This window comes from Labrus bergylta, chromosome 13 (genome assembly GCF_963930695.1).
Source record: "Labrus bergylta chromosome 13, fLabBer1.1, whole genome shotgun sequence".
In the NCBI taxonomy this organism is placed as follows: domain Eukaryota; kingdom Metazoa; phylum Chordata; class Actinopteri; order Labriformes; family Labridae; genus Labrus; species Labrus bergylta.
This window is the reverse complement of record NC_089207.1, coordinates 28,159,580-28,183,474: the sequence shown is the minus strand read 5'-3', so window position 1 is coordinate 28,183,474 and position 23,895 is coordinate 28,159,580. Positions and strand designations below refer to the sequence as shown.

Sequence of the window (23,895 nt, the reverse complement as noted above, 5' to 3'; positions counted from 1 at the left end):
TAAAGTCCACATTCTTAAGGCTAAAGAAAACAAGAAAAACTCCAAGGCATCCCCTTTTAAACACTTAACTAACTAAAAAGAGAGCGGGTTTTAGGGTTTCTATTTTCTATGCTTTGCATGTATCCCAATCGTATGAGCATCTAAATACAACAGAAATGTCCTTCCTGTATTTTATTTTCACTTTTTTTAATTATGGATCAGTTTTATGTTATATTTGTATCTGTTTGAAAGCTGGAGCATCACCTTGTTTTAAAGCATGCATCAATTTCAATGACCCCCATGTTTTTATTGTGTGCTTGCTGAATATATGTGTCTGCTCTTTGTGATCCCAGTCATGACCCGTTTCTGTGGCAACCGGATTTTGAAAATAACTCCTCTCCAACGGCTCACTGCTGTCGTGAGATATGCAACCCACCCACTCCTGATGCATGACTCATTCATTGCTCATTATCATCCCACTCTCATTTCATCCGGATATCTGATGGCGATGGTAGTGTGTGGAGGGGGTGGAGGGCTACTATAAAGCTGGTGTACCCATGCTGTGATTGGCTGGTGGGGACTCCATTTAATCCGCAGCTCCTACTACAGGGTCCTCCCCCCTCCTTTGTGCTCCTCCCCCCCCGCTCTGCCTGCCCGCCCTGACAGCATCCACACACAACAGAGTGTGTGTGTCTGTTCCAGGGAGAATATCAGCTGTGCACAGGGAGGAGAGGATTAGCTCGAGCACTCAGCTCATCTGCATACACGTTCTCAGAGAAGTACATGAGCACCCAGTGCTGCTCCTCTTTTGTATGAAACCTGGCACTGCCATCACACAGGCTCCACTTCATCTACTGTCACTGCTCAGAGAGGATTTAAAAGGGACCACTGTTATTGTTTTTTTTGTCTCCTTTTTACATGATTCCACATTCTATTTTTAAATCATTGTCTGAGATGTCTCTACATTTTTGGGACAATGACACTGATATCCTTTGATTTGGACTTCCTCTGAGCATAAAAGAGTTTTTCTGCTCTTTGTTTTGGGCACTTTTTTTCCTCTGGCGTTTGGTTTGTGGAGACTGAAGCACCAGGATGCCATCTAGAGAGTCCTACGAGATTCACAAAGAAGAGAAGTCCCTGGTGCAAAAGGCCAAGCGAGAGGCCAATCAGGAGGATATTCTGGCTGCAGCTCTGGGGATGAGGATGGGGCCACAGAAACCTCCAGCCACTTTCTGGCAGCCGCTTAAACTATTCGCCTATTCACAGCTCACCTCACTGGTGCGCAGGGCTTCACTGAAGGAGAGCGAGCGGACTCCCAGATCTGAGAAAGTCCACAACTTCAAGGTAAGAACTCAAACAACTCTTGTCAGTTTTTTCCTCTTCCAAAATCGTTGCTTTAATTTCATCATGTGTGGCCTGAGGGCTCTGGTGGGAAATGAAAGGAGGAAGAGGAGAAGGAGGAGGGGAGAGAGAGTGGGAGAGAGAGAGAGGGGATGAAAAACAGAGCTGTTTTAGTCCGTCCAGTGAGCCTTTTTATCAAAAGGAAATCTGTTGGGTGGTCTGTGGAGCACTGCTGTTAGTTTGAGCAGCAGATGGAGAGATTAGGCGGATGGAGAGGGGAAACAGTGGAGGAGTGTTTCCCTGTTTGGCTCCATCTCACTCTTACTGGTTTGGCTGGTTAATGATGGAGAGTATAGCAGGTGAAAAATAACCTCCAAGGCTTTTAAAGTGATGCAGACAAATCTCTGTCTGCTGTTTTGAACTATTCACCACTGATTGTTGCATTTCAAATAACTGAAAGTATGATAAATATTTACAGTCATTTAAAATGGAAAAGTTCATGTGTTTATAGATCACACAACAAAGGAAACATGTTAGAATTATAAAGGGAATACATAAGTGAGGGCAGGATTTTAAACACACAGTAACATTTGGCTGGTACAGTAAGCTTTTCATGCACTCTTGACAGTTTACATTTATGAAATGAAAGCACAGTTTGACCTATTTATTCAAACCCCCAGCCTTTAAAAATGAATTAATCCCTTTTATTGCATCCACTAACTGCTTATATTTTGCATATTAACAGACAATACAGTATGAATCACATAAATCAACAAAGAATCACATGAGCAGAGAACATTTGATTCACAGTCCCTTGCACTTATATTCACCCATTTTTGTGTTGAAATGTTGTCATGCTACAACTGCAAATCAAAACGTACATGTTCAATAATTTTGTTCAAATAATATACCGTAAGTATCTTTATTGTCAATTCTGCCTTATTTACAGGACAGACAGAATCCAGATTCTGTTTTCCCAGACCTCAGAGTAACACAACAACATCAGACGACAGAAAACAGCGAGAACAGACAATAGTGCAGTTTGTCAAATAGAACAGCAGTTTAAAAATGCATCTGCAAGCGGCTGAGGGGGGACATCTTACATAATATTAAAATCATTTAAAGATACAAATATGAAAAGATTTGATACTTTTATGTGAAGCCCGGAACTAAAATCAGGTTCAGTCTTTGTTTCCAGGTTAACTTGTGCCTCCACTAAATGTGGTTTTCTTTTTGGTCTCTTATGTTCTTTATCTTAAAAAGGAGGCCTGCAATTCTGTAAACATGTTGAGAAATCAGGTGACATCCCTCCAGGTGATTGGAGTAACCATAAAAGGAGAGCGGCGGTTTACTCATGCTCCCACAGGCCTCTCTGATTGGCTGAACTGCTGTTACCTGCTGAAGCGCGAGGGGATCCCTTTCCTGTTTCCATAACGAATCTCTCTGACAACGTGCACCTTCACTCTGGTGAAATTGTCAATCCTGCTGTGCCATGATGACAAGTCCCTGCTGCACCCACCTCAGTACTGTCAGTTAGAGTTTCTGTTTGAACAACAACCCTCCTCCACACACACACATAATCCTCTTCCTCCTCCACCTCATTTAAGATGGCAACGCCCACAGGTCTCCTGGACGGCTAAAGAAGAAGAAGATAGGGTGTCTATGGAGTGAATTGGTGAAGCTCCCTGCTGCTTTCTTTCTGTGGTGTCATTGCTCTTCATCACTAAAATGTGTCACTGTCTCCCCCTCTCTGCTGCAGGTCCACACCTTCAGGGGGCCTCACTGGTGTGAACACTGTGCCAACTTCATGTGGGGACTGATGGCTCAGGGGGTCAAATGTGCAGGTACAGTTTGCTCTGAAACACTCGTATATAAATCCTGCATACAAAGTGAGCATTGCTGTATATGGGTTACTTGGTTTTTAGTGCATCTGGAGCTGGATTATTGTGTTTTAATCCACAATCCCAACAGCAGTTTGTGGATCGAGGGTTGTATAACACATTGAAATATGGGCTTGATTACTCTGATGTAACACGTACTTAATTAAAAAACCTTATTTATGGCATTTTGCTGTGTGATTAAGATCAGTACAAACAAAAAAAGAAAGAGTTTAAGCACAATCACTGCTGAAAGATTATTTTTATAACTAATCTTTTCTAATCCCTTTGGAAATAATGAATAGAAGATATTTTTTTTTCCGCTCAGGCTTTGGTTGTTTTCCTGATCTTGTTGTTATTACTACAGAAACAAAGTCTGTGTGTCCACTTCACTGATTCTAATGCTCTATCGGAGTAAACATGCAACAGTAGACGCAGAAATGATGTGTTTGTAGGTCACTTCTTTGTATTCGCCCAATGAATCTCTGTTATTATGTGCTTTACATTCTGATGATTTGGTTACACATTCACCTACAGTCAAAACATTTGATGTCTCTTACATACACTGAATTTAGTCCTGTAATAGTGAGATAATTGATTCTGTTATATTTTCCTCTTTTCTTGTGAAGAACTCAGATTAGATTTCTGTTTCGCTGCAGCTGCTGTCAGAAATCCTTCCACATCCCAGAATAGAGCGATGATACAGCCTGGTGTGTGTCTTTGATGTTTTATTGATGAAACAAAGTGTGTCACACAAAACTGTGCGAGCTCTGACTTTAATTATTAATGTCTTGATTTTGAAAGCTGACAACAATGGAACGAAAATGCACACAATGTTAGGAGCCTATCTTTATAAACTCTTATCCTACCATTCCTTTAGACTAGACCGCAGCAACAGAATCTGGGGCAGAGAAGTCTCACATGATGCTCACATTTGCATACTAAAAAAAAAAAAAAAGTCTTCTCCCACCACTCCCCCCCTCTTTTTTCTTTTTGTATGTGTGAACTGGTTTTGGCTGAGTGCCAGGAAGCCAGCCTCTGCTTGTGCTTGTTGTGCCACATTTTTTCATCAGAGTGCACTCCCCCCCTCCTCACACAGCCTCATCCCATCATGCCCGTGAAGGAAAACAAAGCTGGCATGTCTCTTTAATGAGGAGCAGAGCTGGGAGCGTGGGTAAAGAGCTCCATTTCCACACACATTCAAATTCAACCATAGAGCTAGGTCAAGCAGCTCAACCCCTATTTTACTGGAAATGGTGGAAAAACTTAACCGTTTAACAAATACAAGTGCTTCTTTTTGTTTTGTTTTTCAAATCCAGCCAGAAAGAAACCACTTCAAACTAGAAACTGCTGATCATGAGCTGATAACAAATTAGCATCCAGCCACCATTAAACGGCTCCTTACAGCACTTTAGCCAAAACTGATCTGCAGCCTCTTTGCCAGAGACAGAGCTGATGCACTAAAGCATACTGCCTCATCTCCAGGCTTTGGGGTCATCCCCCACCCATCCCACCCCCCATCCTTCCCATGGGACCTCACATTGACACCAGGGGCTCAGCAGACCAGGGTGTGATGACAGGTACTCCTCTATTATACCCCCTGTCTCATATACTTAAGAGAATCATCTCTTAAAGTAATTACATTTCTGCATCAATGCATATAAAAGCAGGCTGGGTGAATTTCTCCAGGGACCCATATTCATCTAAATAACGTCTGAGGTCCCCTCGGAAGCAAGGCTTCCACGCTGTTAGAATAAAAAAGGCAGTTATGAGGAAACCCAATGGTTTTTTTTTCTTATGTTTTTGGATATAAAAGCTAATGGTTCTGTCAAAAACAATGAAAAGCCTTTTGGAACTTGGAGACGGCTCAAAAGATCTAAGAGCTTGAAGAGCTGCCCCATTTTAGTCTGGGAAACTAGGTCTAGTGTAGCCCGCAGCGGCTCAATTGCTGCTTCCACTGGCATTGTGTGCGAGCTGAGATTTGGAAGAGAACAGAGCATGCAGCAGCTCTGACTCTCCCTCCTCCAGGCCACAGCTTTTTTACACTGCTCCTCTAATTCCCTCCATGCATCTCTGTTACAAAGCCGAGCCACAGAGTTGCTCTCATCGGGGCTCCTCTGCTCCCGACAAGGTGAATCCTGCCCTGAAACAGCTGTGCCTCAGGCCCTGTGCGCTGTGACAGGATACTTACAGCGATATCACCACTAATATGCAGTTTGAACATCCAGTGAGGAATACTGAATATCTGAAAATGTCAAATAGACTATCAGAAAGAAAATGTCCTCCCATTTTCTAACAATAAATAATAATTTGCCAGTTTGAAATTACATATATATTTTTTTTAAATATAGAAAAAATAAAATTGACTTTTATAAATCAATGATATAAAATCGATGTCTTGTCTTTTGATTGTTTCGCTGTTTTTTAATTACTAAATGGCCCTTTTAGAGGTGACTTTGGATCTATCCACCACTCAAGGTGACCCAGTATCGTGTGTTAGAGAGAGGAGCTCTCTGGTGGTCACGCGACATTTAGAGGGCAAATATTGATCAAGGGAATTAACACTGTTCTGCTAGCCAAAACACACAGGAAACCAGCCAACCAAATCCAAATGAACCTGATGTTGAGTGTGAATTTACATAATATCCCTCTGTTAAGAGATAAAACGACTGACCTGCATCAAATAATTCAGTTAAGAGTGAGTTCCGGTGGGCAGATTTAATAAAAGTGTACACCACTCTTTACTCTCTGGTTTACAATCAAACTACTAAACCTGCTGTTTGTCACTTTTTCTTCTCTGTAGATTGTGGGTTAAACGTCCACAAGCAGTGCTCTCCACTGGTACCCAATGACTGCAAACCAGACCTGCGACACATCCGTAAAGTGTACAGCTGTGACCTTACGACCCTGGTGAAAGCCTACAACACAGCACGGCCCATGGTGGTGGACATGTGCATACGAGAGATTGAGTCCAGAGGTTTGTTTCGCTATATGTCTGTGTATGTATTTCAAATGCTTGGATACTGATGGCAATTTATTTTTAAGGCCTAACAACAATAAAACAGAATTCCTATTTAATGATTTAGGAATTGAAAATGTAGCTGAAAGAATTTCATACACAAAGAATAATTGATCCTTATAAGCCACAGAATGCCTAAATATTAAATTGAGTCATTACTAACTACTTATTTTTGACATTTAAATGCAAATAAATTTAGAGCACTAAAATATGAATCCTTCTGTAACAACCTTTGTTGTAGATGGGTTGTGTTACAGGACTGTTACAGATGTGATGAGGATGTGTAATGTAGTGTGATTTCAGATATTACACAGGTTTGTTTTAAGTTTTCTGTTTTATATTCTAAATTAACAACACTGAAATATCAGGGGCTTTTATTTCTCATAAGATCCTACGGGACAAAGCTCCTATTGATTTAAAAAAAAACCTTTTAATGAAGTTCCACGGTGGTCTGATACACTTCTGAATTGAACCAATCTGAGTTTACAGACCAGACCTTCTTGTACTGACATTTTTACATCCATTGTATCATGCCGCACCATACCATACCGTACCATACCGTACCGTACCGTACCGTACCGTACCGTACCGTACCGTACCGCACCGCACCGAACCGGACCACCACACTGTACCGTACCGCGCCGCACTGCAAAATCCTAGTTCCAACCTTGAATAATTACTAAATGTCTCTCTTAAAGCCAAGAAAGACAATGAAGGTTAGGAGGAAATATAAATCTTTTTTTATGAGACTTAATCACAAAAGAATACTTACATAAAAAATACGTTTGAATTTAATCTGATTATTAGAAAGTCTAATTAAGAACTATCCATCTGAATGTGGATTTGGTTTTTCCCTTTGAACATTATTAACTGATATTATGCAGAATTGTGTACTACACTTATGATGCTTGTTGTTTAACAGCTTTATTCTAATTTTATAGAAAGTCTGATTACACTACTAACTGAGTTAATGATTTCTGAGCGGGTAATGACTGAGAGGAGTGATGAGTGTGTGGCTGGTAATTCTGAGTGTGTAATGAGGAATACATTACTGTGTTTCCTGCTGCCTTATTTGATTGCGTTTCAGTTAAATCATTCAGCCTTGTAGGAAACTCATTGCTCCCTCATTGTCTGCCCTCTAAAAATGTCTGTAGCTAAGTTTGATTTATGTCTTTATTATTTTGCCCACTGATGCAGAAAACTATTTGCATCTGCCCGTGTTGTACCATTGTGGACGTTTTATCCGTAATTTCTTATGCATATTTAAGAGCGTTTAATGACTTTTCTGAATTACCCAGGGTGGTATATACAGGTGAATTTTTCTGAATTACTACTGACAGCCGTGACGATGTCTGAAAGGTTGTTTATTTACTGTTCTCTCCACCAGGACTGAGGTCTGAAGGTCTCTACAGAATATCTGGATTCAGCGACTCTGTGGAGGAAGTCAAGATGGCGTTTGACAAAGGTGTGTATTCCTTTTCGTTCTGCATGTTTCAGCTGTTTTTATAGATTCCTGTCAGTTCAAAGCACGGTGACTGACATTGTGTGCTTTCATATGTTTACATGAAACTCACGTGACATTTTCAATTAAAGAGAAAGTGACACATTTGTGAAGGATTACTGTCCATCTGGGAGTGCAGATCTCATCCTGACAAGTCACTCTCACACAGTGTGGACAGACAAGGAGGGGGGGGACCTCGGGGGGATACTGACCATGGATGTTCTCACACTGTTTAAACATAGCTGCTGTATAAAAAAAAAATAGAAGCTCTTCTCTGTGTTGGGATTCAGTAGCAGACTTATTGAGAATGAGACTGGCTCAACAGTGTGAATTTTAACTGTATGAAGAAGCCTGCAGCACTGGGCTAAACTCCGAGCCAGATCGGCATGTGGGAGATCATCCATGACAGAGTGTCATTCCAGCTCACAGCACTGTGATGTTCAGTCTGCCAGCACAAGTAGGCCATGGCCTCTCTGGAAAGCATGCAGAACTGAAGAGAAGTCGGACTTAAACAGGCCAGGCGGATGATAGCAGCTCCTTTGCAAAATACAGAGCAGGAGAAGTTTTTTTTTTTTTGACACCCAAAGAACACCCCCCCCCCCCCCGACTATTCTGCAATTCTCATTCTGATGTGTTAGTGCAGATTTTAAACTTTTTTTATACAGTGTGTGAACTCTTTTTCTTCTTCTTGTCTCCCTGTTTACATCACACCTCCTCACAGATGGCGAGAAGACAGACATCTCAGTGACTGCCTATGAAGACATCAATATCATCTCGGGTGCTCTCAAACTGTACCTGAGGGATTTGCCTGTTCCTGTCATCTCATACGACGCTTACCCGAGGTTCATCGAGGCTGCAAGTGAGTCGCAACCAAACAAATGACTCAGAAACACACACACCTGTTTCAGAGTGCATACTGCTTCAATTAAAGAGTGTGAACATACATGGTTTATGTTCATACTCTTTAATCCAGGTGTTCATTTTGGTTCATGCTGAAAATAGTATGTGTCCATTAAAAATGTCAGCTGTAGTATACCTATTAAGAAACACCTGTCCAGTATGTATTAAATATGTTCGCTGATGGTTTGTTAGGTGCCTTAAAAAAGAGAAAAACTCTATATTGATGATTTAGTGTTGTAGTTGTAGCTGTAGTGGACTGTGTGTTGATTTACAATATGGAAATTGGCTTCTAGTCCTATCCAGTCCTGTGTTTTTATTGGAAACCTTTCTGTGATTGAGAAGAATTTTTTTTTTTTTAGATTTTCCTTGCATTTTGTGAATCTGTCTGAAAATCAGTGACTTTCAAAACTTAACACTGGCCATAATTCTGGAATAATTCATAAGAAAATAATTACAAGTATTATCTTTATAAGCAAAACAAAAAATCAATCACATTTAAAAATCCCATAAGCATTAGAAACCTCAAGTCCTCTCACAGACTAATGGCTTTTAGACCATGCAGGAAATTCATGTATTGATTCCCTTCTGGTTTTTGTCTGTGGTTCAGAGAGTGTATTGTGGCCTCTCTAACAGTCCACTGCTTTCTGTTTCTGCTCAGAGCTCACAGATCCAGAGAAGAAAGTGGAAGCTTTCCGTGAGGCTCTGGCTCTGCTTCCACCATCTCACAGTGAAACTTTGAAGTACCTCATGGCACACTTAAAAAGGTGATATATCAAGTTATACTCTGCCAGACTCCTACATAAGACTTGGAAAAGTTTTCATTTAGTGTAATCTCTCCAGATTCCACATCATTTGTATATTTGTCACAATCCCATAGTAGTTTACATCTTGAGTTGCACATCTAGAGTTCCATGAAATGTGTCAAAATATGTAAATATGTCATAAAAAGCAACAAAGCCTGTTAAAAAGATGGAAGAAATATTGTGTTAAAATTATGTATTTTGTGATGTTCACTTTCATTTTTGCTAATGTAACATTATGTGAGTTGGTCACCATGTCATCATTATTTTGGTTCACATGTTATGGCAATAACACCATCTTAGTCATGGAAGTCAGTAGTGTTACATGACTTTGAGATATTATGGGGAAGAGCTTGCACACACCAACAATTATCATATTTCTCTTCAGCATCTGTCTATGTTTCTAATGCAATGCTTCTTTGCAGGGTGACACAGAATGAGGAATTTAACCTGATGAACGCAGAGAACCTCGCAATCATTTTCGGTCCCACCCTCATGCGCGCACCAAACCTGGATGCCATGACAGCACTCAACGACATCCGCTACCAGAGACAGGTGGTGGAGCTGCTTATTAAAAAAGAAGAAGTTCTCTTCTAGACACAGATTAAGACTTTTAAGAGAATGCTGTCTGATAATTCCTTTGTGTAAAGACTTGACTGTTTGTATGACATTTATTGATACATTTTTTAAACGCCCTGCGTATGGACGAGTGCTGCCCTAGCATCTGTCCTCCCTTGTGTTAAGGGGTCGACGATGAACTTTACACTTGTACGTACTCTATATCTCCCCATTTCTGTCGGGGGATTTTCAGAAGCTGACAGACCAGCGTGCATGGTGCGAGGTCTTAGTTGCTTTGTAGTTGTAACCCAGCATGTGTTCAGAACGTGTAGCGCTGTTATTTTTTTGCTTTTGTCTAGTCTCTACTAGTCCACATTCCCAGCTGCCTGCTGTGCAGTTTTTTCTGTGAAACATTGTACAGCTGGATGTAAAAATAAGCTACTGATTTTTCTTGGGTGATTTCTATGATGCTTTTATGATGTTTTTTTTATTTTTTATCTCCTCAACTGTTTTTATGTAACCTGACGTAGAATGAGCCTTTCCTGTTAATGTGTACACACTGGTGAATTTGCCTGACCTTAACATTTTTATTGTGTTTTAAACAGAATTTTTTTTGTGAATTTAATTTTGTACTGTGATGTTTTGTACACACCTTGTGCATGATCACTTTAATTTATTAAACCTTACTCTGATAAACAGCGTGCCCAAGAGTTCTCTGAATTACTGTAGATATGTTAGACCGTACATAAGAAGGGGACATGGCTGTGACATTATCATCTGATTTGTTGACTCATTTTCTGAGGCCTCAAATTTGGCCATATTTATTTTTATAATCCAAAGTCACTGTATTTGGACAAGAGGTTGGAGCTTTAGAGGAGCCAGAGATTAGCGAATGCTAATTTATGATGATAATGCTGGTGCTAGCTCGGTTGGCATGCTGCATCTGTAATACACCATATATGTTTTTTTGTGTTTCTTACCCCATGTTTATCATGTCTAGTTTTACTTCCTGCCTTGAGTGTTTCCCGCCTTAATGATTGTGTGCCCTTCCCTGATTGTTTTTACCGGTGTCTTATGACTACGGAGCCCCTGAAGTCCCAAAAAGTTAAAAAAAAAAAAATGTGCGCACAAGCTATTATCTAATTATCTCATCGCACAAAATAATAACTTTTGTGCACAAAATAAATCAAACGTGCTGGTGTTTCCTGTTTGTATTTCCTCATGGCATGCCTTGTGTTTTCTCGTTGGACCTTGTTATTTGCTTCTTCTTAATTTTGGTTTCCCTTGACTCCTTTAATAATTAATATATTGTTTAGTCTTGTGTTTATTGATAAATTCTGCACTTAGTTCATCTTCCTTTGGTAAATGACCAAACATGACACTTACTTCCAATTTTGGTTGGTAGAAAAGGGTATTGAACAAAATATACTTATCAAAAAAATTAACATGACTCTTTTGATATCCTTAGGTTGAACTAAATGCTGAACAGGTTCTACAGGTTGTTACTGAATTACACAGAGAAAAGCTGGTTTAAGGCACTTTAAGGAATTTGCTTTTGTTGGCTTTATCCACATCTTGGATTCAGTCTAATTAATATTAATGTATCAAACCGTGTGATGGACCTGTGACTATTATTTTTTGGATGGGGATGCAGAAAATACACTCTGAATGAGTTTGGTAAACAGCTGGATTTTTTTTATAGATGCAGTAAATATTGAGAAAGATATCTTTCATTTTAATGTGTGGTGGGGGGTTCCTGGTCACCTGGTTAATGTGAGTCAACTTTTCAATTAAATTTTAGGTCTGCTGTTTTTGTTGTTGTTGTCTTCACCAATTTTTGAGGAAACATTCTTTAACTTTAAGTGCTTAACTTCAGCTGTCTAGCTGTTTGTCTGTTGGCCTTAAAAGCAACAATATGTAACTTTTTCACCTTTGAATAGTAGTTTCAAAGATCGATTCAAACCTCTTACCCATTCAAAGAAGTGTAAGGGGTTGTTGTTTTGATGGAGACTTTTGTTCATGCTTCCGGCTTGGTCTTAAACTAACAGTGAGAGTGTGTGAGGAAAACTGCAAAGAAACCATTGTCCTCACGTTTCAAATATTGAAGCATTTTTTTATTATTGGATAGCAAAGGTTTGATGCAAGCGTTGCATGATGGTAAGCAACATTCATAAACATGTCGACTCTGCCCAGAGATTGTGACGTCAAAATGATGCAGCTTTAATGCTGCCTCTGAAACCACATCCTCCTACAGACTGAATCCAGCTATAACTCACAGTCCAATGTCAACCTACACCCCCTTATTTTCTGATCCACTTCTCTTTGTCCTCCTCGACGTATGAATAAAGTGTTGGCCTTGGATTAGACCAACAATTCCTTTATTCCTCTAACATACATTTACTCTGTGGAGAAGGCTATAATTGCTCTATGCCATCCGTCTTCATTGTTCTAAATAACAAAATAACTGGGTTACATGTTCCACCATATATATGGACAATGTAGTTCACATTTGGGCCAGTCCCATATACAGGACCCTCCATATCTTCACAAGAGCTCAACATGTTTATCAATCCTAACTGAAAACAGTCCCCAACAACTCCATTATTTACTTCTGTTTAAATATGGCTTTGCTTTATGCTACAGTGCACAACTGTTTTAAGAAACTCTACCACTTCAAGAAATAAAAGTTTATATTTTAAACCCTTTTTTTATTTCTTCCTTTATCGAATGAGCTTTCAGTGAACTGCCACAGGCAAAGTATGGAGGTTGGGTATTATAAGAAGACAGACAAACACATTGTTAGTTTTAGCCTTTTACTGGGATTTGTTTGCAGAAAGAAAACTGCAATAATAACATTTTTACCCCTGGAAAAAAATACTTAAAAATCAACCTATTTTTCATGTTTGTTTGTTGCTGGCAGACGGGACTAATTGTCCTCTATGCATGCAGCCTCACATCATGTGACTTTACTGACAGCCCTCTAACAACACACCAGTCACACTGATTCACTGTGAGATTAAAAGCACACACACAACACCCAAGGCAACACCACTCTTGCACTTGAGAGACTGTTAATTGCTGGAAATATGTGAAAACAATGTCACATCAAATTTATGCATTTGAGGTTTAATTAGCCACAGGTTATGTCTTTCAGAGTCTTTTCTTCAAACCAGCCATGCACAGCCATCAGGGGCTCATTACACAAGCACTGTGTCACACTGTTGAGAAAAAAGGGAACCAGTAGAAGCTATTCGGATCGTATCCTCAGTCCAGGTTTAAATTAGATAACATTGTTCCTTAGAGTGTGCACATGTGAGCTTTTTGCTGGGATTACTGGAGGACTTTAACGTGATGTTACATAAGTGTTTGGCTCCTTGTATGGTCTGATTCCGTTGGCCATAGGTTTAGGTTTCTGGGTTTTACATTTCCACAAAAAGCTTTTCAAAGCAATCCCTGCTTGACATCTCATCCCTTGGATTTTGTGAACACATCACATTGATTTAATATAAATCCAAATCCAGACCTGTCTCTTGTGATTGTGTGGCAAAATTGGATTTTCAACCAAGTGTTTAGCTTCCCCCTCCATTATCAGCCATTTTAAAAACATCATATCTTCGTCTACATTAGTCATTGAGTGTGTGAGGGGGTAAACCATGTCAATAAAACTATCGAGCGCTCTATCTGCCCGTCAGATACTGTGATAGCAGCGTGCAGGAGTAATGTGTGCTGGATGTATTGTATGCTGGATGTGCCTCATTCACAGTAATGAGACTAAATTTAAAAGGCTGTGATCCATGAGATAAGTGACCTTTCTCTGTTGACTAGATGGTAATGCGTTCCTCCCATCAAACAGCCGACCTGAATACATTTTTAAATGTTGAAGTCTAAAGAAATATTCAGTTCAGCCATGTGAAGCATTTGTTATGGAAACATTCATTCTGTTAAATTGCCTCCAAGAAATGAACATAATTCTGCCCAATAAATCTATATTTATGTTGAATCAATTGTTAAAAATTAAGCATAATCTTTTCTGTGAAAACTCTGATCTCTCTAATCTCCATCGAAGCATAAACATCCAGTATGTTGTCCAGTTTTTAGCCAGCCCCTGCCAATATTACATGGAGGCTTTGATTCATATTCAATGAACATTTAATCACTAACAGAGCAGATACAAACACACGGCTCACAGTCCTCCAGAGACTGGGATTGTGCTGCGTGCCTTCAAAGCGCTGTAATTAACACTGAACCGAGCACCAAAAGAGTCCGGCTGAGCTGATATATATTGCTGGTTTCTCCTGAGTTTAGATGACTGACTTGGAGGAAGGCAAAGTGGGGCTCACATGGTGCAAACTCAGGTGGCCGGAGGGATTGGAGAGAGAGAGAGAGGGAGAGAAAGAGAACGACGGGGGAGGGTTGAGACAAATCTCTCTTAATTCAGACATTGCCAAAATGGTCATTTGTCTTTAAGTAAGATGAATGAGGCTTGTGGTTGAGTGACTGGCTGATTGAACGGATCGGGGATGTGAGGAAATTGAGTTGCCTGACCCGTCACCGGCCCGGCAGGGTGGGGTAGTGCAGAGCCAAAGAGGGAGACATGGGTGCACCACCTGGCCTCTAGAAAACACATGGTTGTTTGAATCTTTAGAAAAAAAGACGTTATACTAAAAAGTCATTCATATCTTTGATGGTGAAAACACTTTCAGTGTTGGGTGTGTGTGGGCTGGAGACGATGCATGTACCTGGGGTAAACGTTTTTTTAAATTAAAAAGAGCAACAAAATAATAGTACTTCACAAAACTAAGAATCTGGTCCTTTATGAAGGAGCATATCTAACGCATATAAAAATTACACTACACCAACTACAGACAATTAAAACCCAAATCATAGTTAGCACAGAAAGCATAGAGACACACAGCGTGCAGACACAACTAGCTTCCTTTTAGCCAATGATGTAAACTTACAGTTTTCATGCAGCTCATTCAAAGGTCCTCTACATCACCATTCTGCTCATCATCTTTATCGTCCTTTTGTGGCGACCCTACCCTAACCCTAACCCTAACCCTCCACCTTGTTAGCCATTAGCATCTTCAATGCTAATATTATCAGTCTGTGTTTGTTGCCATAAAAAAGTGTCCACTCTCTCAATAACAAAAAGCAACAAGATCCATAATCAGGTGTTAAGCTACATTTGTTGCATTTAAATTAATCTATTTGATACTAATCACAACTCCTAGACTAGAAGCTAAGTTACCCATATAATGTTGTCCTATATTTTTAGTCACACTTGCAAGATACAACCCAACCAATCGAATTGCACAACAGGCAACAAGAGTCATGACATCATCACTCGAATCAATTGAATGTAATTACATAAATTTAAGATATTTTTTTCTGGTGTTTATATTCATCTTTTATATGCTTAATAATGTACTGTGATAACTACAAACATTGGCCTGCATAATTCTGATCTACCCTGTTTCAAAACTAATATAAATATACAAATATTTAGGTAATCACTATTAACTAAGGTCTGAAATTAATGCAGAAAATCAGGATTAGTCACATGCTAGTTTGTCCCTTTAGGGCGCACTGTTGGATAAGCATCCACGTTTGTCTCCCTGTTGTCACAGTGATGGAAAAGAAGGACACTGCTGCATGTCTCATTTCACTTTAAAGAACTCCTACAGCTTACGAGTCAAAAGTGATATCCACCTTTATAACATCAAACATTTCACTCTTTTACTGTTCCTTTTAGCTGTTTTCATTTGGTTTTTGATCCATAACATGATCCTTAAATTATTTCAAAATAAAAGCAGGGTTGAATTCAAACAGGAAGTACTTTCAGCTTAAGACTGTAGAACATTCAAAATTAAAGCCTAACAATTTTTCTTTTTTCAAATGAAAAATATTTGAATTTCAAACATGCAATTAAAAATTTGATTAATCACAAAATTTCAATAGTTAATTGCGATTAAAAATGTTATCGTTTGATATTTATATAGATAGATATATTCTTCAATTTTGTAGATTTCCCCCAATTCAAATCAACAAACTCAGAAATGAACTGGATTTAATTTTATGTTTTAGTTCTGGTGAAGATCCAAAGCTCTCAATATGATTTGAAACATGTTGTGTAGCACAAAACCAAAATAACCGATTCCCCATACAGATTTTTCCATAGAAGTAACAGCTACAGACATAACTGTCAAAATATTATTCACTGTGGAAACATCTTTTTGATTTACAAGGGACTGCATATACAAAATAAATACACAAATTTCCAGCCATTGTTAATAGTTACTTCACTTATATGAGGAAAACATAGAGCAGCATGCATGTTGTGTCTTTGCACCTCAAGGCTGTGTGTGGCCAAGTTCACGATGGGATATTTCAGTAGTGGATTACACTGGCATGTTGATCTTCTAACAGATGACAAAGAATGTGGCCCTCTCAAATGACAAGCATTAACAGCCAGTCACTCACACCCGCTGTCAGACAATAACAAAAAGACTGTGGCTGCAGAGCTGGAGTTGCACGGTGAACCATTTGTGGGTGCTGAAAGAATGTTTTAGGTGGGTCAAACCTTTTCAATTCTCCAGTGGGCAACGGGCAACGAGGGGAACTGGGATCCTACAAGAATGAATACTTTCATTTTCATTTTTCCTCTGGTCATTCTAGCAGGTAAGAACTTGTTTAAAACTATTAAAATGTGAGTTTGGTACCTCAAGAAATATCTTTGTGTATAACTCAACGTTGATTACTTTGTTGTTTAAAGCACATGCAGTGACTTAAAGAAACATTTAATGTAAAAGAGTTAAAATACTTTACTGTCTTTTTATAATACATGTAGAGTAAAACTGTTGTGAGGTCAATTCAAGATTCATTTCTTACATAAAAACGTTTTATTATCGGCTTCTTGATTGACAGGGTCATGTGCGCTACTTCCAGATTTCTTCTTAACCCCTTCCTGTCTGTCACCACATGAAATCACCTGCATTATTAGATTAAGGTGACTCCTTATTTTCTTATCTGATTGTCTTGAGACTCATTCAACAATTCAAACAACACGTTGCTGTAAAATGAACTTTGTTTCAAGGTCAGCCGAAAAACTGAAAGGGGATCCTGCTGGGGGCCGGTAATAGATATGTAGAGGAAAGAGTACTCTATTAACAAGTTCACGGGAGGGCTGTCATGTTTAAATTAAGTATCTAAATTTAGATCTTAAGATCAATATTGTGAGAATACACAAACATATATATCTGTAACATTTACACTGAGGGGCCGCAGGTTTTGAGAACATGTGCATGAGTGTGATGTCTTCCATTTAACCTGGTGATTACAAAAAGTACATCTACACACTTAAAATATGTACACAAACAGAGGTGAAAAGGAAAAATGTGTCTGAATAATTAAATTCCACTGCACAGCATTTTAAGCTTGAAAATGTACATGTCATAGAAAAGTGGGTCATTTTAAGACTACTTACACATACATCTATTCAACACCATGTACATGAACATATACATCTTATTCCATTTGTCACATCTATTTTCAACTCATATTAAATGAACTCACCTCAAGTATCAGATTGGCTTAGAGCAACACATTACTTTGGCACAGCATAATCATTTTCCTGCACACTCAGGGGGCACCCTGACAAGAGGAGAAATATGATAGTTTAGTATCTCATCTGTAAACAACTATGAGCCCATGTCCTGCACGGTGTTTTTTTAATTTATTTTAGGCACTGCCTGGGCCTCGAAAGATGAAGCACAACTCGTCAAAACCCTCTTCACAGGCTACAATAAGGTCGTCCGTCCTGTCACTCACTTCAAGGACCCTGTGGTTGTAACTGTGGGCCTTCAGCTCATCCAGCTCATCAGTGTGGTGAGGTCTCATGTCACATACGATGTCACCCCGTCTGGATTAAGATTCGCTGTCATCAGCTGTCTAAACACATTTTTCTGCACTCACAGGACGAGGTCAACCAAATCGTCAGCAGCAATGTGCGACTGAAACAGGTTGGAAACATATACGCTCATCTTTATCTCAAATGAAGTCTCAACATCATGATGCAGAGGGCCACATCACTAATAATAGTAAAAAGGATTAGTGAGAACTTATCAGACTTATTCTGCATAGCATTAAATACCTGACATGTTTCTTTTGTTTTTTAAAGATTTTTGGGGCTTTTTGTGCCTATATTGTAGAGACAGGACAGTAAATAAATAAATGAATAGTTGTTTTTGAAGATGCTAACTGAACAATATTGTAATCTAAAGAGTTTCATTTTTATCTTTTGACATGTGGATCATACAGTAAACCTCAACATGCACTACCATAACGCACTAACAAGTTATTGCTGCAGAAATACAGATTCATAAGAGAGACAAAGATCTTGGTCTTGCATTGTGATTATTTTGTTCAGTTTCAGTGTCACCAAAGAAATTTATTGTTTGATTTAATCTGTTTTATTTCCCTGCATAAAGACTTGGGTTTCAAAGAGGCATATTTTAAGCTCCCTTAATCTTTGAACAAATATTTGTTTGTCCAAAACTCATCTTCACTTTGAAAATATATCAAAGATGTCATCATGTTTCCATGGTTGTCCTTGTCTGTTTGTTTGCAGAAATGGAAAGATGTGAACTTGATTTGGAATCCAGAGGATTACGGCGGCATCAAAAAGATCAGAGTTCCCTCCACTGACATTTGGCGCCCTGATCTGGTTCTCTACAACAAGTATGTTTTCAGGCTATATTTAATCCTTGTCCTGACTTTTTTCTCTGAAACCTTTCTCTGATAGTAAGCTTTCATGTGACCTAAAACACCTGACTTCTAGCAACAATAAACACACCTGTTAGCAATGTTTTGAATCACATTTTCCTATCCTCTAGAATGCAACGTGTGAAAGCTCAGATTTCATTGGGCTAAATCTGGACTCTGTATTGCAGGTCCTACCCCCCTTCTCTTACCATATGCTGACACACTGCTGTTTTTCCCTGACAACCAGCCTCACTCGCTTCCACAACAACTTGTGCCAAGCTTAGCGTTGGTTGGCTGTGCCGTGCCCATCCTCAGGCACTGATGTCTCTCTGCGTTAATATTTATTTACTTATTGTGTCACACGCTGATGTTGTGTTTGTCTGTCCCTGCAGCGCTGATGGTGACTTTGCCATCGTTCATGAGACCAAAGTGTTGCTGGAGTACACAGGGATGATCACATGGAACCCACCTGCCATCTTCAAGAGCTACTGTGAAATTATTGTGCTGCATTTCCCCTTTGACCTCCAGAACTGCAGTATGAAACTGGGGACCTGGTCCTACGATGGAAACCTGGTCGTTGTTAATGCTGTAATTCCATTCAGACCATTCATAGTCCTACATTTTGTCAACTTCCTTTTAGATTAGTTTTCTTGAAGATATATAGATCAAAAGTTGATACCACTCTTTTGTCTGTCACTTAAATAACAGACTGGTTTGTGTCCAGTTGCTGCGCTTCATTCGACTGATCTGACCTGAAGCTAGTCAATGCGAGGCCTCTGGGCTACTTAGTTTAATTTGTTTATTTAAAAGGACAATGTGCACTTACATTAAATGTTTGGGCGCACCAGATTTAGCTAAAAGCTACATTCCATCTGTAGTCCATTGCTACTGGATAATAGGTTGGGTGTAATTGGCTACCAAATTGAGAGAAAGGGGGATAAAATCTGATACAAATTTATGGAAAAGGAAATGTGGGAACATAGGTACGCTCCGGGTTAGCTAACCTTATATTAGCATAAAGTCAAGAAACAGGAAAAACAGACAGCTACTGTGTGTCTGAGGGTTAAAAAAACAAAACAGAAATGCTGAGGTTTATTAGTTGATATCATCTGTTTATCAGCCTTTGTTTTCCTCACCAGGACAGTGACCGTCCTGATCTGAGTAACTTCATGGAAAGTGGAGAGTGGGTGATGAAGGATTTCCGTAGCTGGAAGCACTGGGTTTACTACGCCTGCTGCCCTGATACCCCTTACCTGGACATCACCTATCACTTCCTCATGCTGAGGCTCCCATTGTACTTCATCGTAAATGTCATCATCCCCTGCATGCTTTTCTCCTTTCTCACTGGACTGGTCTTCTATCTCCCTACAGACTCAGGTAACTTATATTTTAACTTGATATAATATGAGGTATTAGTCAAAAGCATGCTACAAGACATGAAACATCCATCAGTTTAAAGTTAAGTCCTTTTATTCTGATTTAAACAGCCAAAATGCAATAAAACATGTCACTTATTTTAAACATGCATCACACAAGACTGATATATCTCTACAAGTAAACTTTATAGTTTATATTAGATTTCATAGCTTTATCTCATTGTTGATTACATTGACATGTGTGTAGCATCGTTGTGTTGACCATAATTCAGTTGAAAATAATGATTAGTTAAAGGGCATACACTGCTTTGTAATTTAACTGCTATTATATATACAGCAGTATACAGCACAGATCAGTACTATAACAATACTTTTCTCATGTTTTTTTTCCAAGATTGTCCGTTTATACAATATTAAGAAGGCATTGTGTTTGTTTATAAGTTTTGTATGAAGACAATTTATGACTGAACACACTGCTCGACGGCTTCATGGAAACAATTCAACATATTATCAAAGTGTCCATTTTCCTGATGTTACACTGTGCTTGTGAAGCCAGACAAATACCAAGTCGTAACTTGAGCTATTGATCAGTGCTAACATTCGCTGTTGTGAATAATGTGTGGTTTTATTTTGAAATATTGTTAATACCCCTGCACATTTGATATCTATTGTCCTTTAGAATCAGACTAGGTGAAGTGTTAACATTTTGCAAGATTCTCGATGCTTTTACGTTTTGGAAACCTGTGTACTGCAGATACTGTGTGCTTCCAAGCCTAAATGTTACATAGAAGAAAAAGGCATCTGTGTGAATATGGTAAATAGTTTTTACATTTGGGGAAATGAAGTTGATTTGCTTATAGACAGCGATAGACCAAATGATCAACAGCATTCGCATCTCTGTTTGCCGAAGGTGAAACAGAAAGTTACCAGTTAGCTTAGCTAAGCACAAACACTGGAGTGAGGTGCATTTTGTTGTTTTTGGATTGAGTAAGGCTGTCCGTTCCTATCTTCATCCACTCTTTGTGCTAATTTTTGCAAACTGTTTCCATGCAGTATCTTCAGCACAGACATTCATCCTCTCTTCTAACTCTCAGCAAAAAAGCAGAAAAGCTTAATTCAGTAACATTCAATTGAATCTATCCTGTAGAGTAGTTACCATGACATACTCTAAGAATAACATAGATGCACAATGAATATGACTTATAAGGCTCATGTATGAATTATCTGCTCTATGCAGCTCCATGTCTGTCCTGCATGATATACATTTTTTTTATATTAACCAAATGCTGCTTTATGTGTATCCTGCACGGTTTATGTATTTTCTCCTGTGGCTGCTCACCTGTCTGCTTCATTACTGTCATGATATTTCTATTTTTGTAGCTTTTAGCGACGTTTGAATTTGTTTTTTTAGGGAGCCTTTTATAAAATCTGGTCAGGGACAACAGATGAAAATTAACCGTTTGGCTAACTCTGGCATATTTACCGAAATGCTTATTAATATGCAATGTCCCTGTAAAATAAAAAATAAAAAAATAAATAAACTAAGAATATGTGTGATAAGTATTGGAAAAAGCCTTGTTCCTTTATTTTCTCTTCAGTCTGAGCTTTCCCTCCATCGCTTGCTGCAGGAAGTGTGCACATCTGGCCGTGTTCCCAGTGTGTGGGTCTGCCTCATTACCCAGGGTCCCTCTGTGCTGTCATGTCTGAAAGCAGGCCTTTGCTTTAATGTATAATACATCACTTGATCCTAGATTCTGATATGGCGGCTGACAGGAAAAGAGCTGGTGCCCAAAAGACGCTCTCTCTGGGATAACTGCTCTCTTACTGTGCAACAAAAACAACATGTCTTGCATTTCACTTTTGAAATTGTGTCAGAATCTGTATACATGTGCGGTTGTTGGTTATAACAGCACCCCAAAAGAGGCTCATACTGAAGTGTTCTGGGAACTGTTACCTGATAATACATTAGTTAATATGGTAAAAATGATCAGTCTGGTTTAACAGACTCTCTTCCCCCTAGTTGGATAATAAATGGAAGCTTCCCCATTTCCTTCAAGTACTCTCACAACCCTTCCTCTTCAGGCTTTGAAATACAAGTCTAAATGTTGTTTTTTATTTGTTATTTTATTTGTTTGTATTTTTATTTTTACAAACATAAAATCTCAAATTTTGAATGAAAAGGAGCAGAAAGAAGACTAATCTTATGATATCTGCCCCTCTTTCACAAAACATTAATTAAAACAAAACAGAACACTTAAAATGTTCACTAATCATAAATATCTCTTTTAATGTTCTGTGCCTCGTGGAGAGTTTTGAACACATTTTAAAAAGTTAGCAGGAGCACTAAGCATGTTTTTTGTTTTGTGTCTCCAAGGTGAGAAGATGACCCTCAGCATCTCCGTCTTATTGTCTCTCACTGTGTTCCTTCTGGTCATCGTCGAGCTGATCCCCTCAACCTCCAGCGCCGTACCCCTCATTGGGAAATATATGCTCTTTACTATGGTCTTCGTCATTGCCTCGATCATCATCACGGTCATTGTCATCAACACCCACCACCGCTCACCAAGCACTCACACCATGCCTGACTGGGTCCGCAAGGTGAGTGGAAAAGACGATTAAAACAAATTGACTTTTTTTCTTTTGATGGCAGAGCTGAATAACTGGAAATCATTTAGTCCTTCTGGGCTTGACATGCTTTGGAGAACAGCTTACTGTTTTTTTCTCTGTCTTATGATACCATCTAGTGGTAGTAGAAAGAATACGTTTTAGTTTATTAAATCAAATCCTCCGCATGTGGTACATTCATTAACATAGTGCATATCTTTATCCTTTCATGACAGGTTTTTATTGAAACCATTCCAAATCTCATGTTCTTCTCAACGATGAAACGTCCAGGAAAAGAGAAGCAGCAGATCAAGAGTATCTATGGTGCTGACTTTGACATCTCAGACATCTCTGGAAACCAAACCACTCCTGTTCCGTACCAGTCACCCATCACCCAGAACCCTGATGTCCGCAGTGCCATTGAAGGAATCAAGTACATCGCTGAAACCATGAAATCAGACGAGGAATCCAACAATGTAATTTTTATCTCATAATAAACGGTCTCTTATGAGTAAATTTAACGAGTGTTGATTTTGAGTATATAACACATTGTCCATCTTTTCTTTCCAGGCTGCTGAAGAATGGAAGTTTGTGGCCATGGTGTTGGATCATATCCTGCTGTGTGTGTTCATGGCGGTGTGTCTAATCGGGACATTAGGAGTGTTCGCCGGCCGTCTCATTGAGCTGAGCATGCTTTAAAGCCTGGTGCATCAGGTTTTACCTGTTGAACTTCTCAGACCAAAGCTTTTGAAATTTATAAAGTTTTGTGAAGCTCCTGGATGTTGCCTTTAAAGAATACATATTTAGCATGTGGGAGTCTTGGTTTCTTACCTTTTTGGCGTTTGAAGAATGCTTCTATTTGTGTTCGTACAAGATAATGTACAATATCTTGTTCATATTTTCTAACAGAAAAAGTTTTTTTTAATAATATATTCAGCCAAATGAAATGAAATGTTGATGTTTTTGTTTATGGGGAACAAACAAATAAATTATATTCTTCAATGTGTCTGATTTAGAAGTACAGTTCTTATCAGTACGCTTTTCTTTGATTTCTGATGTCTGTGAATTTGAAAACTGAAAAGTTGAACAAATTTAAATATTTCTTGAATACAAAAAGTGACATTTGATGTCTGTTGAAGCACTTTCTGTAGCATTTACACATGGCCTCACATCTTTT

General features: G+C 39.0%; 2 protein-coding genes across 2 annotated transcripts; both read left to right on the top strand.

Moving 5' to 3' along the window:
• Positions 1-657: 657 nt before the first annotated feature.
• Positions 658-11,176, top strand: chn1 (chimerin 1). The gene is made up of 7 exons (XM_020634507.3): positions 658-1,323; positions 3,080-3,164; positions 6,001-6,174; positions 7,604-7,681; positions 8,439-8,576; positions 9,276-9,381; positions 9,843-11,176. The coding sequence occupies exons 1-7, from the start codon at positions 1,072-1,074 to the stop codon at positions 10,012-10,014; spliced, it is 1,005 nt and encodes a 334-aa protein (XP_020490163.1). The 5' UTR covers positions 658-1,071; the 3' UTR covers positions 10,015-11,176.
• Positions 11,177-16,454: 5,278 nt separating this feature from the next.
• LOC109984368 (acetylcholine receptor subunit alpha) lies at positions 16,455-23,739 on the top strand. Its single transcript, XM_020634488.2, has 9 exons — positions 16,455-16,656; positions 17,720-17,862; positions 17,952-17,996; positions 18,605-18,714; positions 19,131-19,326; positions 19,878-20,115; positions 22,489-22,712; positions 22,955-23,194; positions 23,289-23,739. The coding sequence occupies exons 1-9, from the start codon at positions 16,614-16,616 to the stop codon at positions 23,415-23,417; spliced, it is 1,368 nt and encodes a 455-aa protein (XP_020490144.1). The 5' UTR covers positions 16,455-16,613; the 3' UTR covers positions 23,418-23,739.
• The last annotated feature ends 156 nt before the right edge of the window (positions 23,740-23,895 follow it).

Coding starts and splice junctions, on each gene's coding strand:
- chn1 (XM_020634507.3), top strand. CDS start 1,072: ATGCCATCTAGAGAGTCCTACGAGATTCACAAAGAAGAGAAGTCCCTG. Junction 6,175..7,603: donor ACGAGAGATTGAGTCCAGAG/GTTTGTTTCGCT, acceptor TCTCTCCACCAG/GACTGAGGTCTGAAGGTCTC. Junction 8,577..9,275: donor GAGGTTCATCGAGGCTGCAA/GTGAGTCGCAAC, acceptor GTTTCTGCTCAG/AGCTCACAGATCCAGAGAAG.
- LOC109984368 (XM_020634488.2), top strand. CDS start 16,614: ATGAATACTTTCATTTTCATTTTTCCTCTGGTCATTCTAGCAG. Junction 19,327..19,877: donor ACCTGGTCGTTGTTAATGCT/GTAATTCCATTC, acceptor TTTCCTCACCAG/GACAGTGACCGTCCTGATCT. Junction 22,713..22,954: donor TGCCTGACTGGGTCCGCAAG/GTGAGTGGAAAA, acceptor CTTTCATGACAG/GTTTTTATTGAAACCATTCC.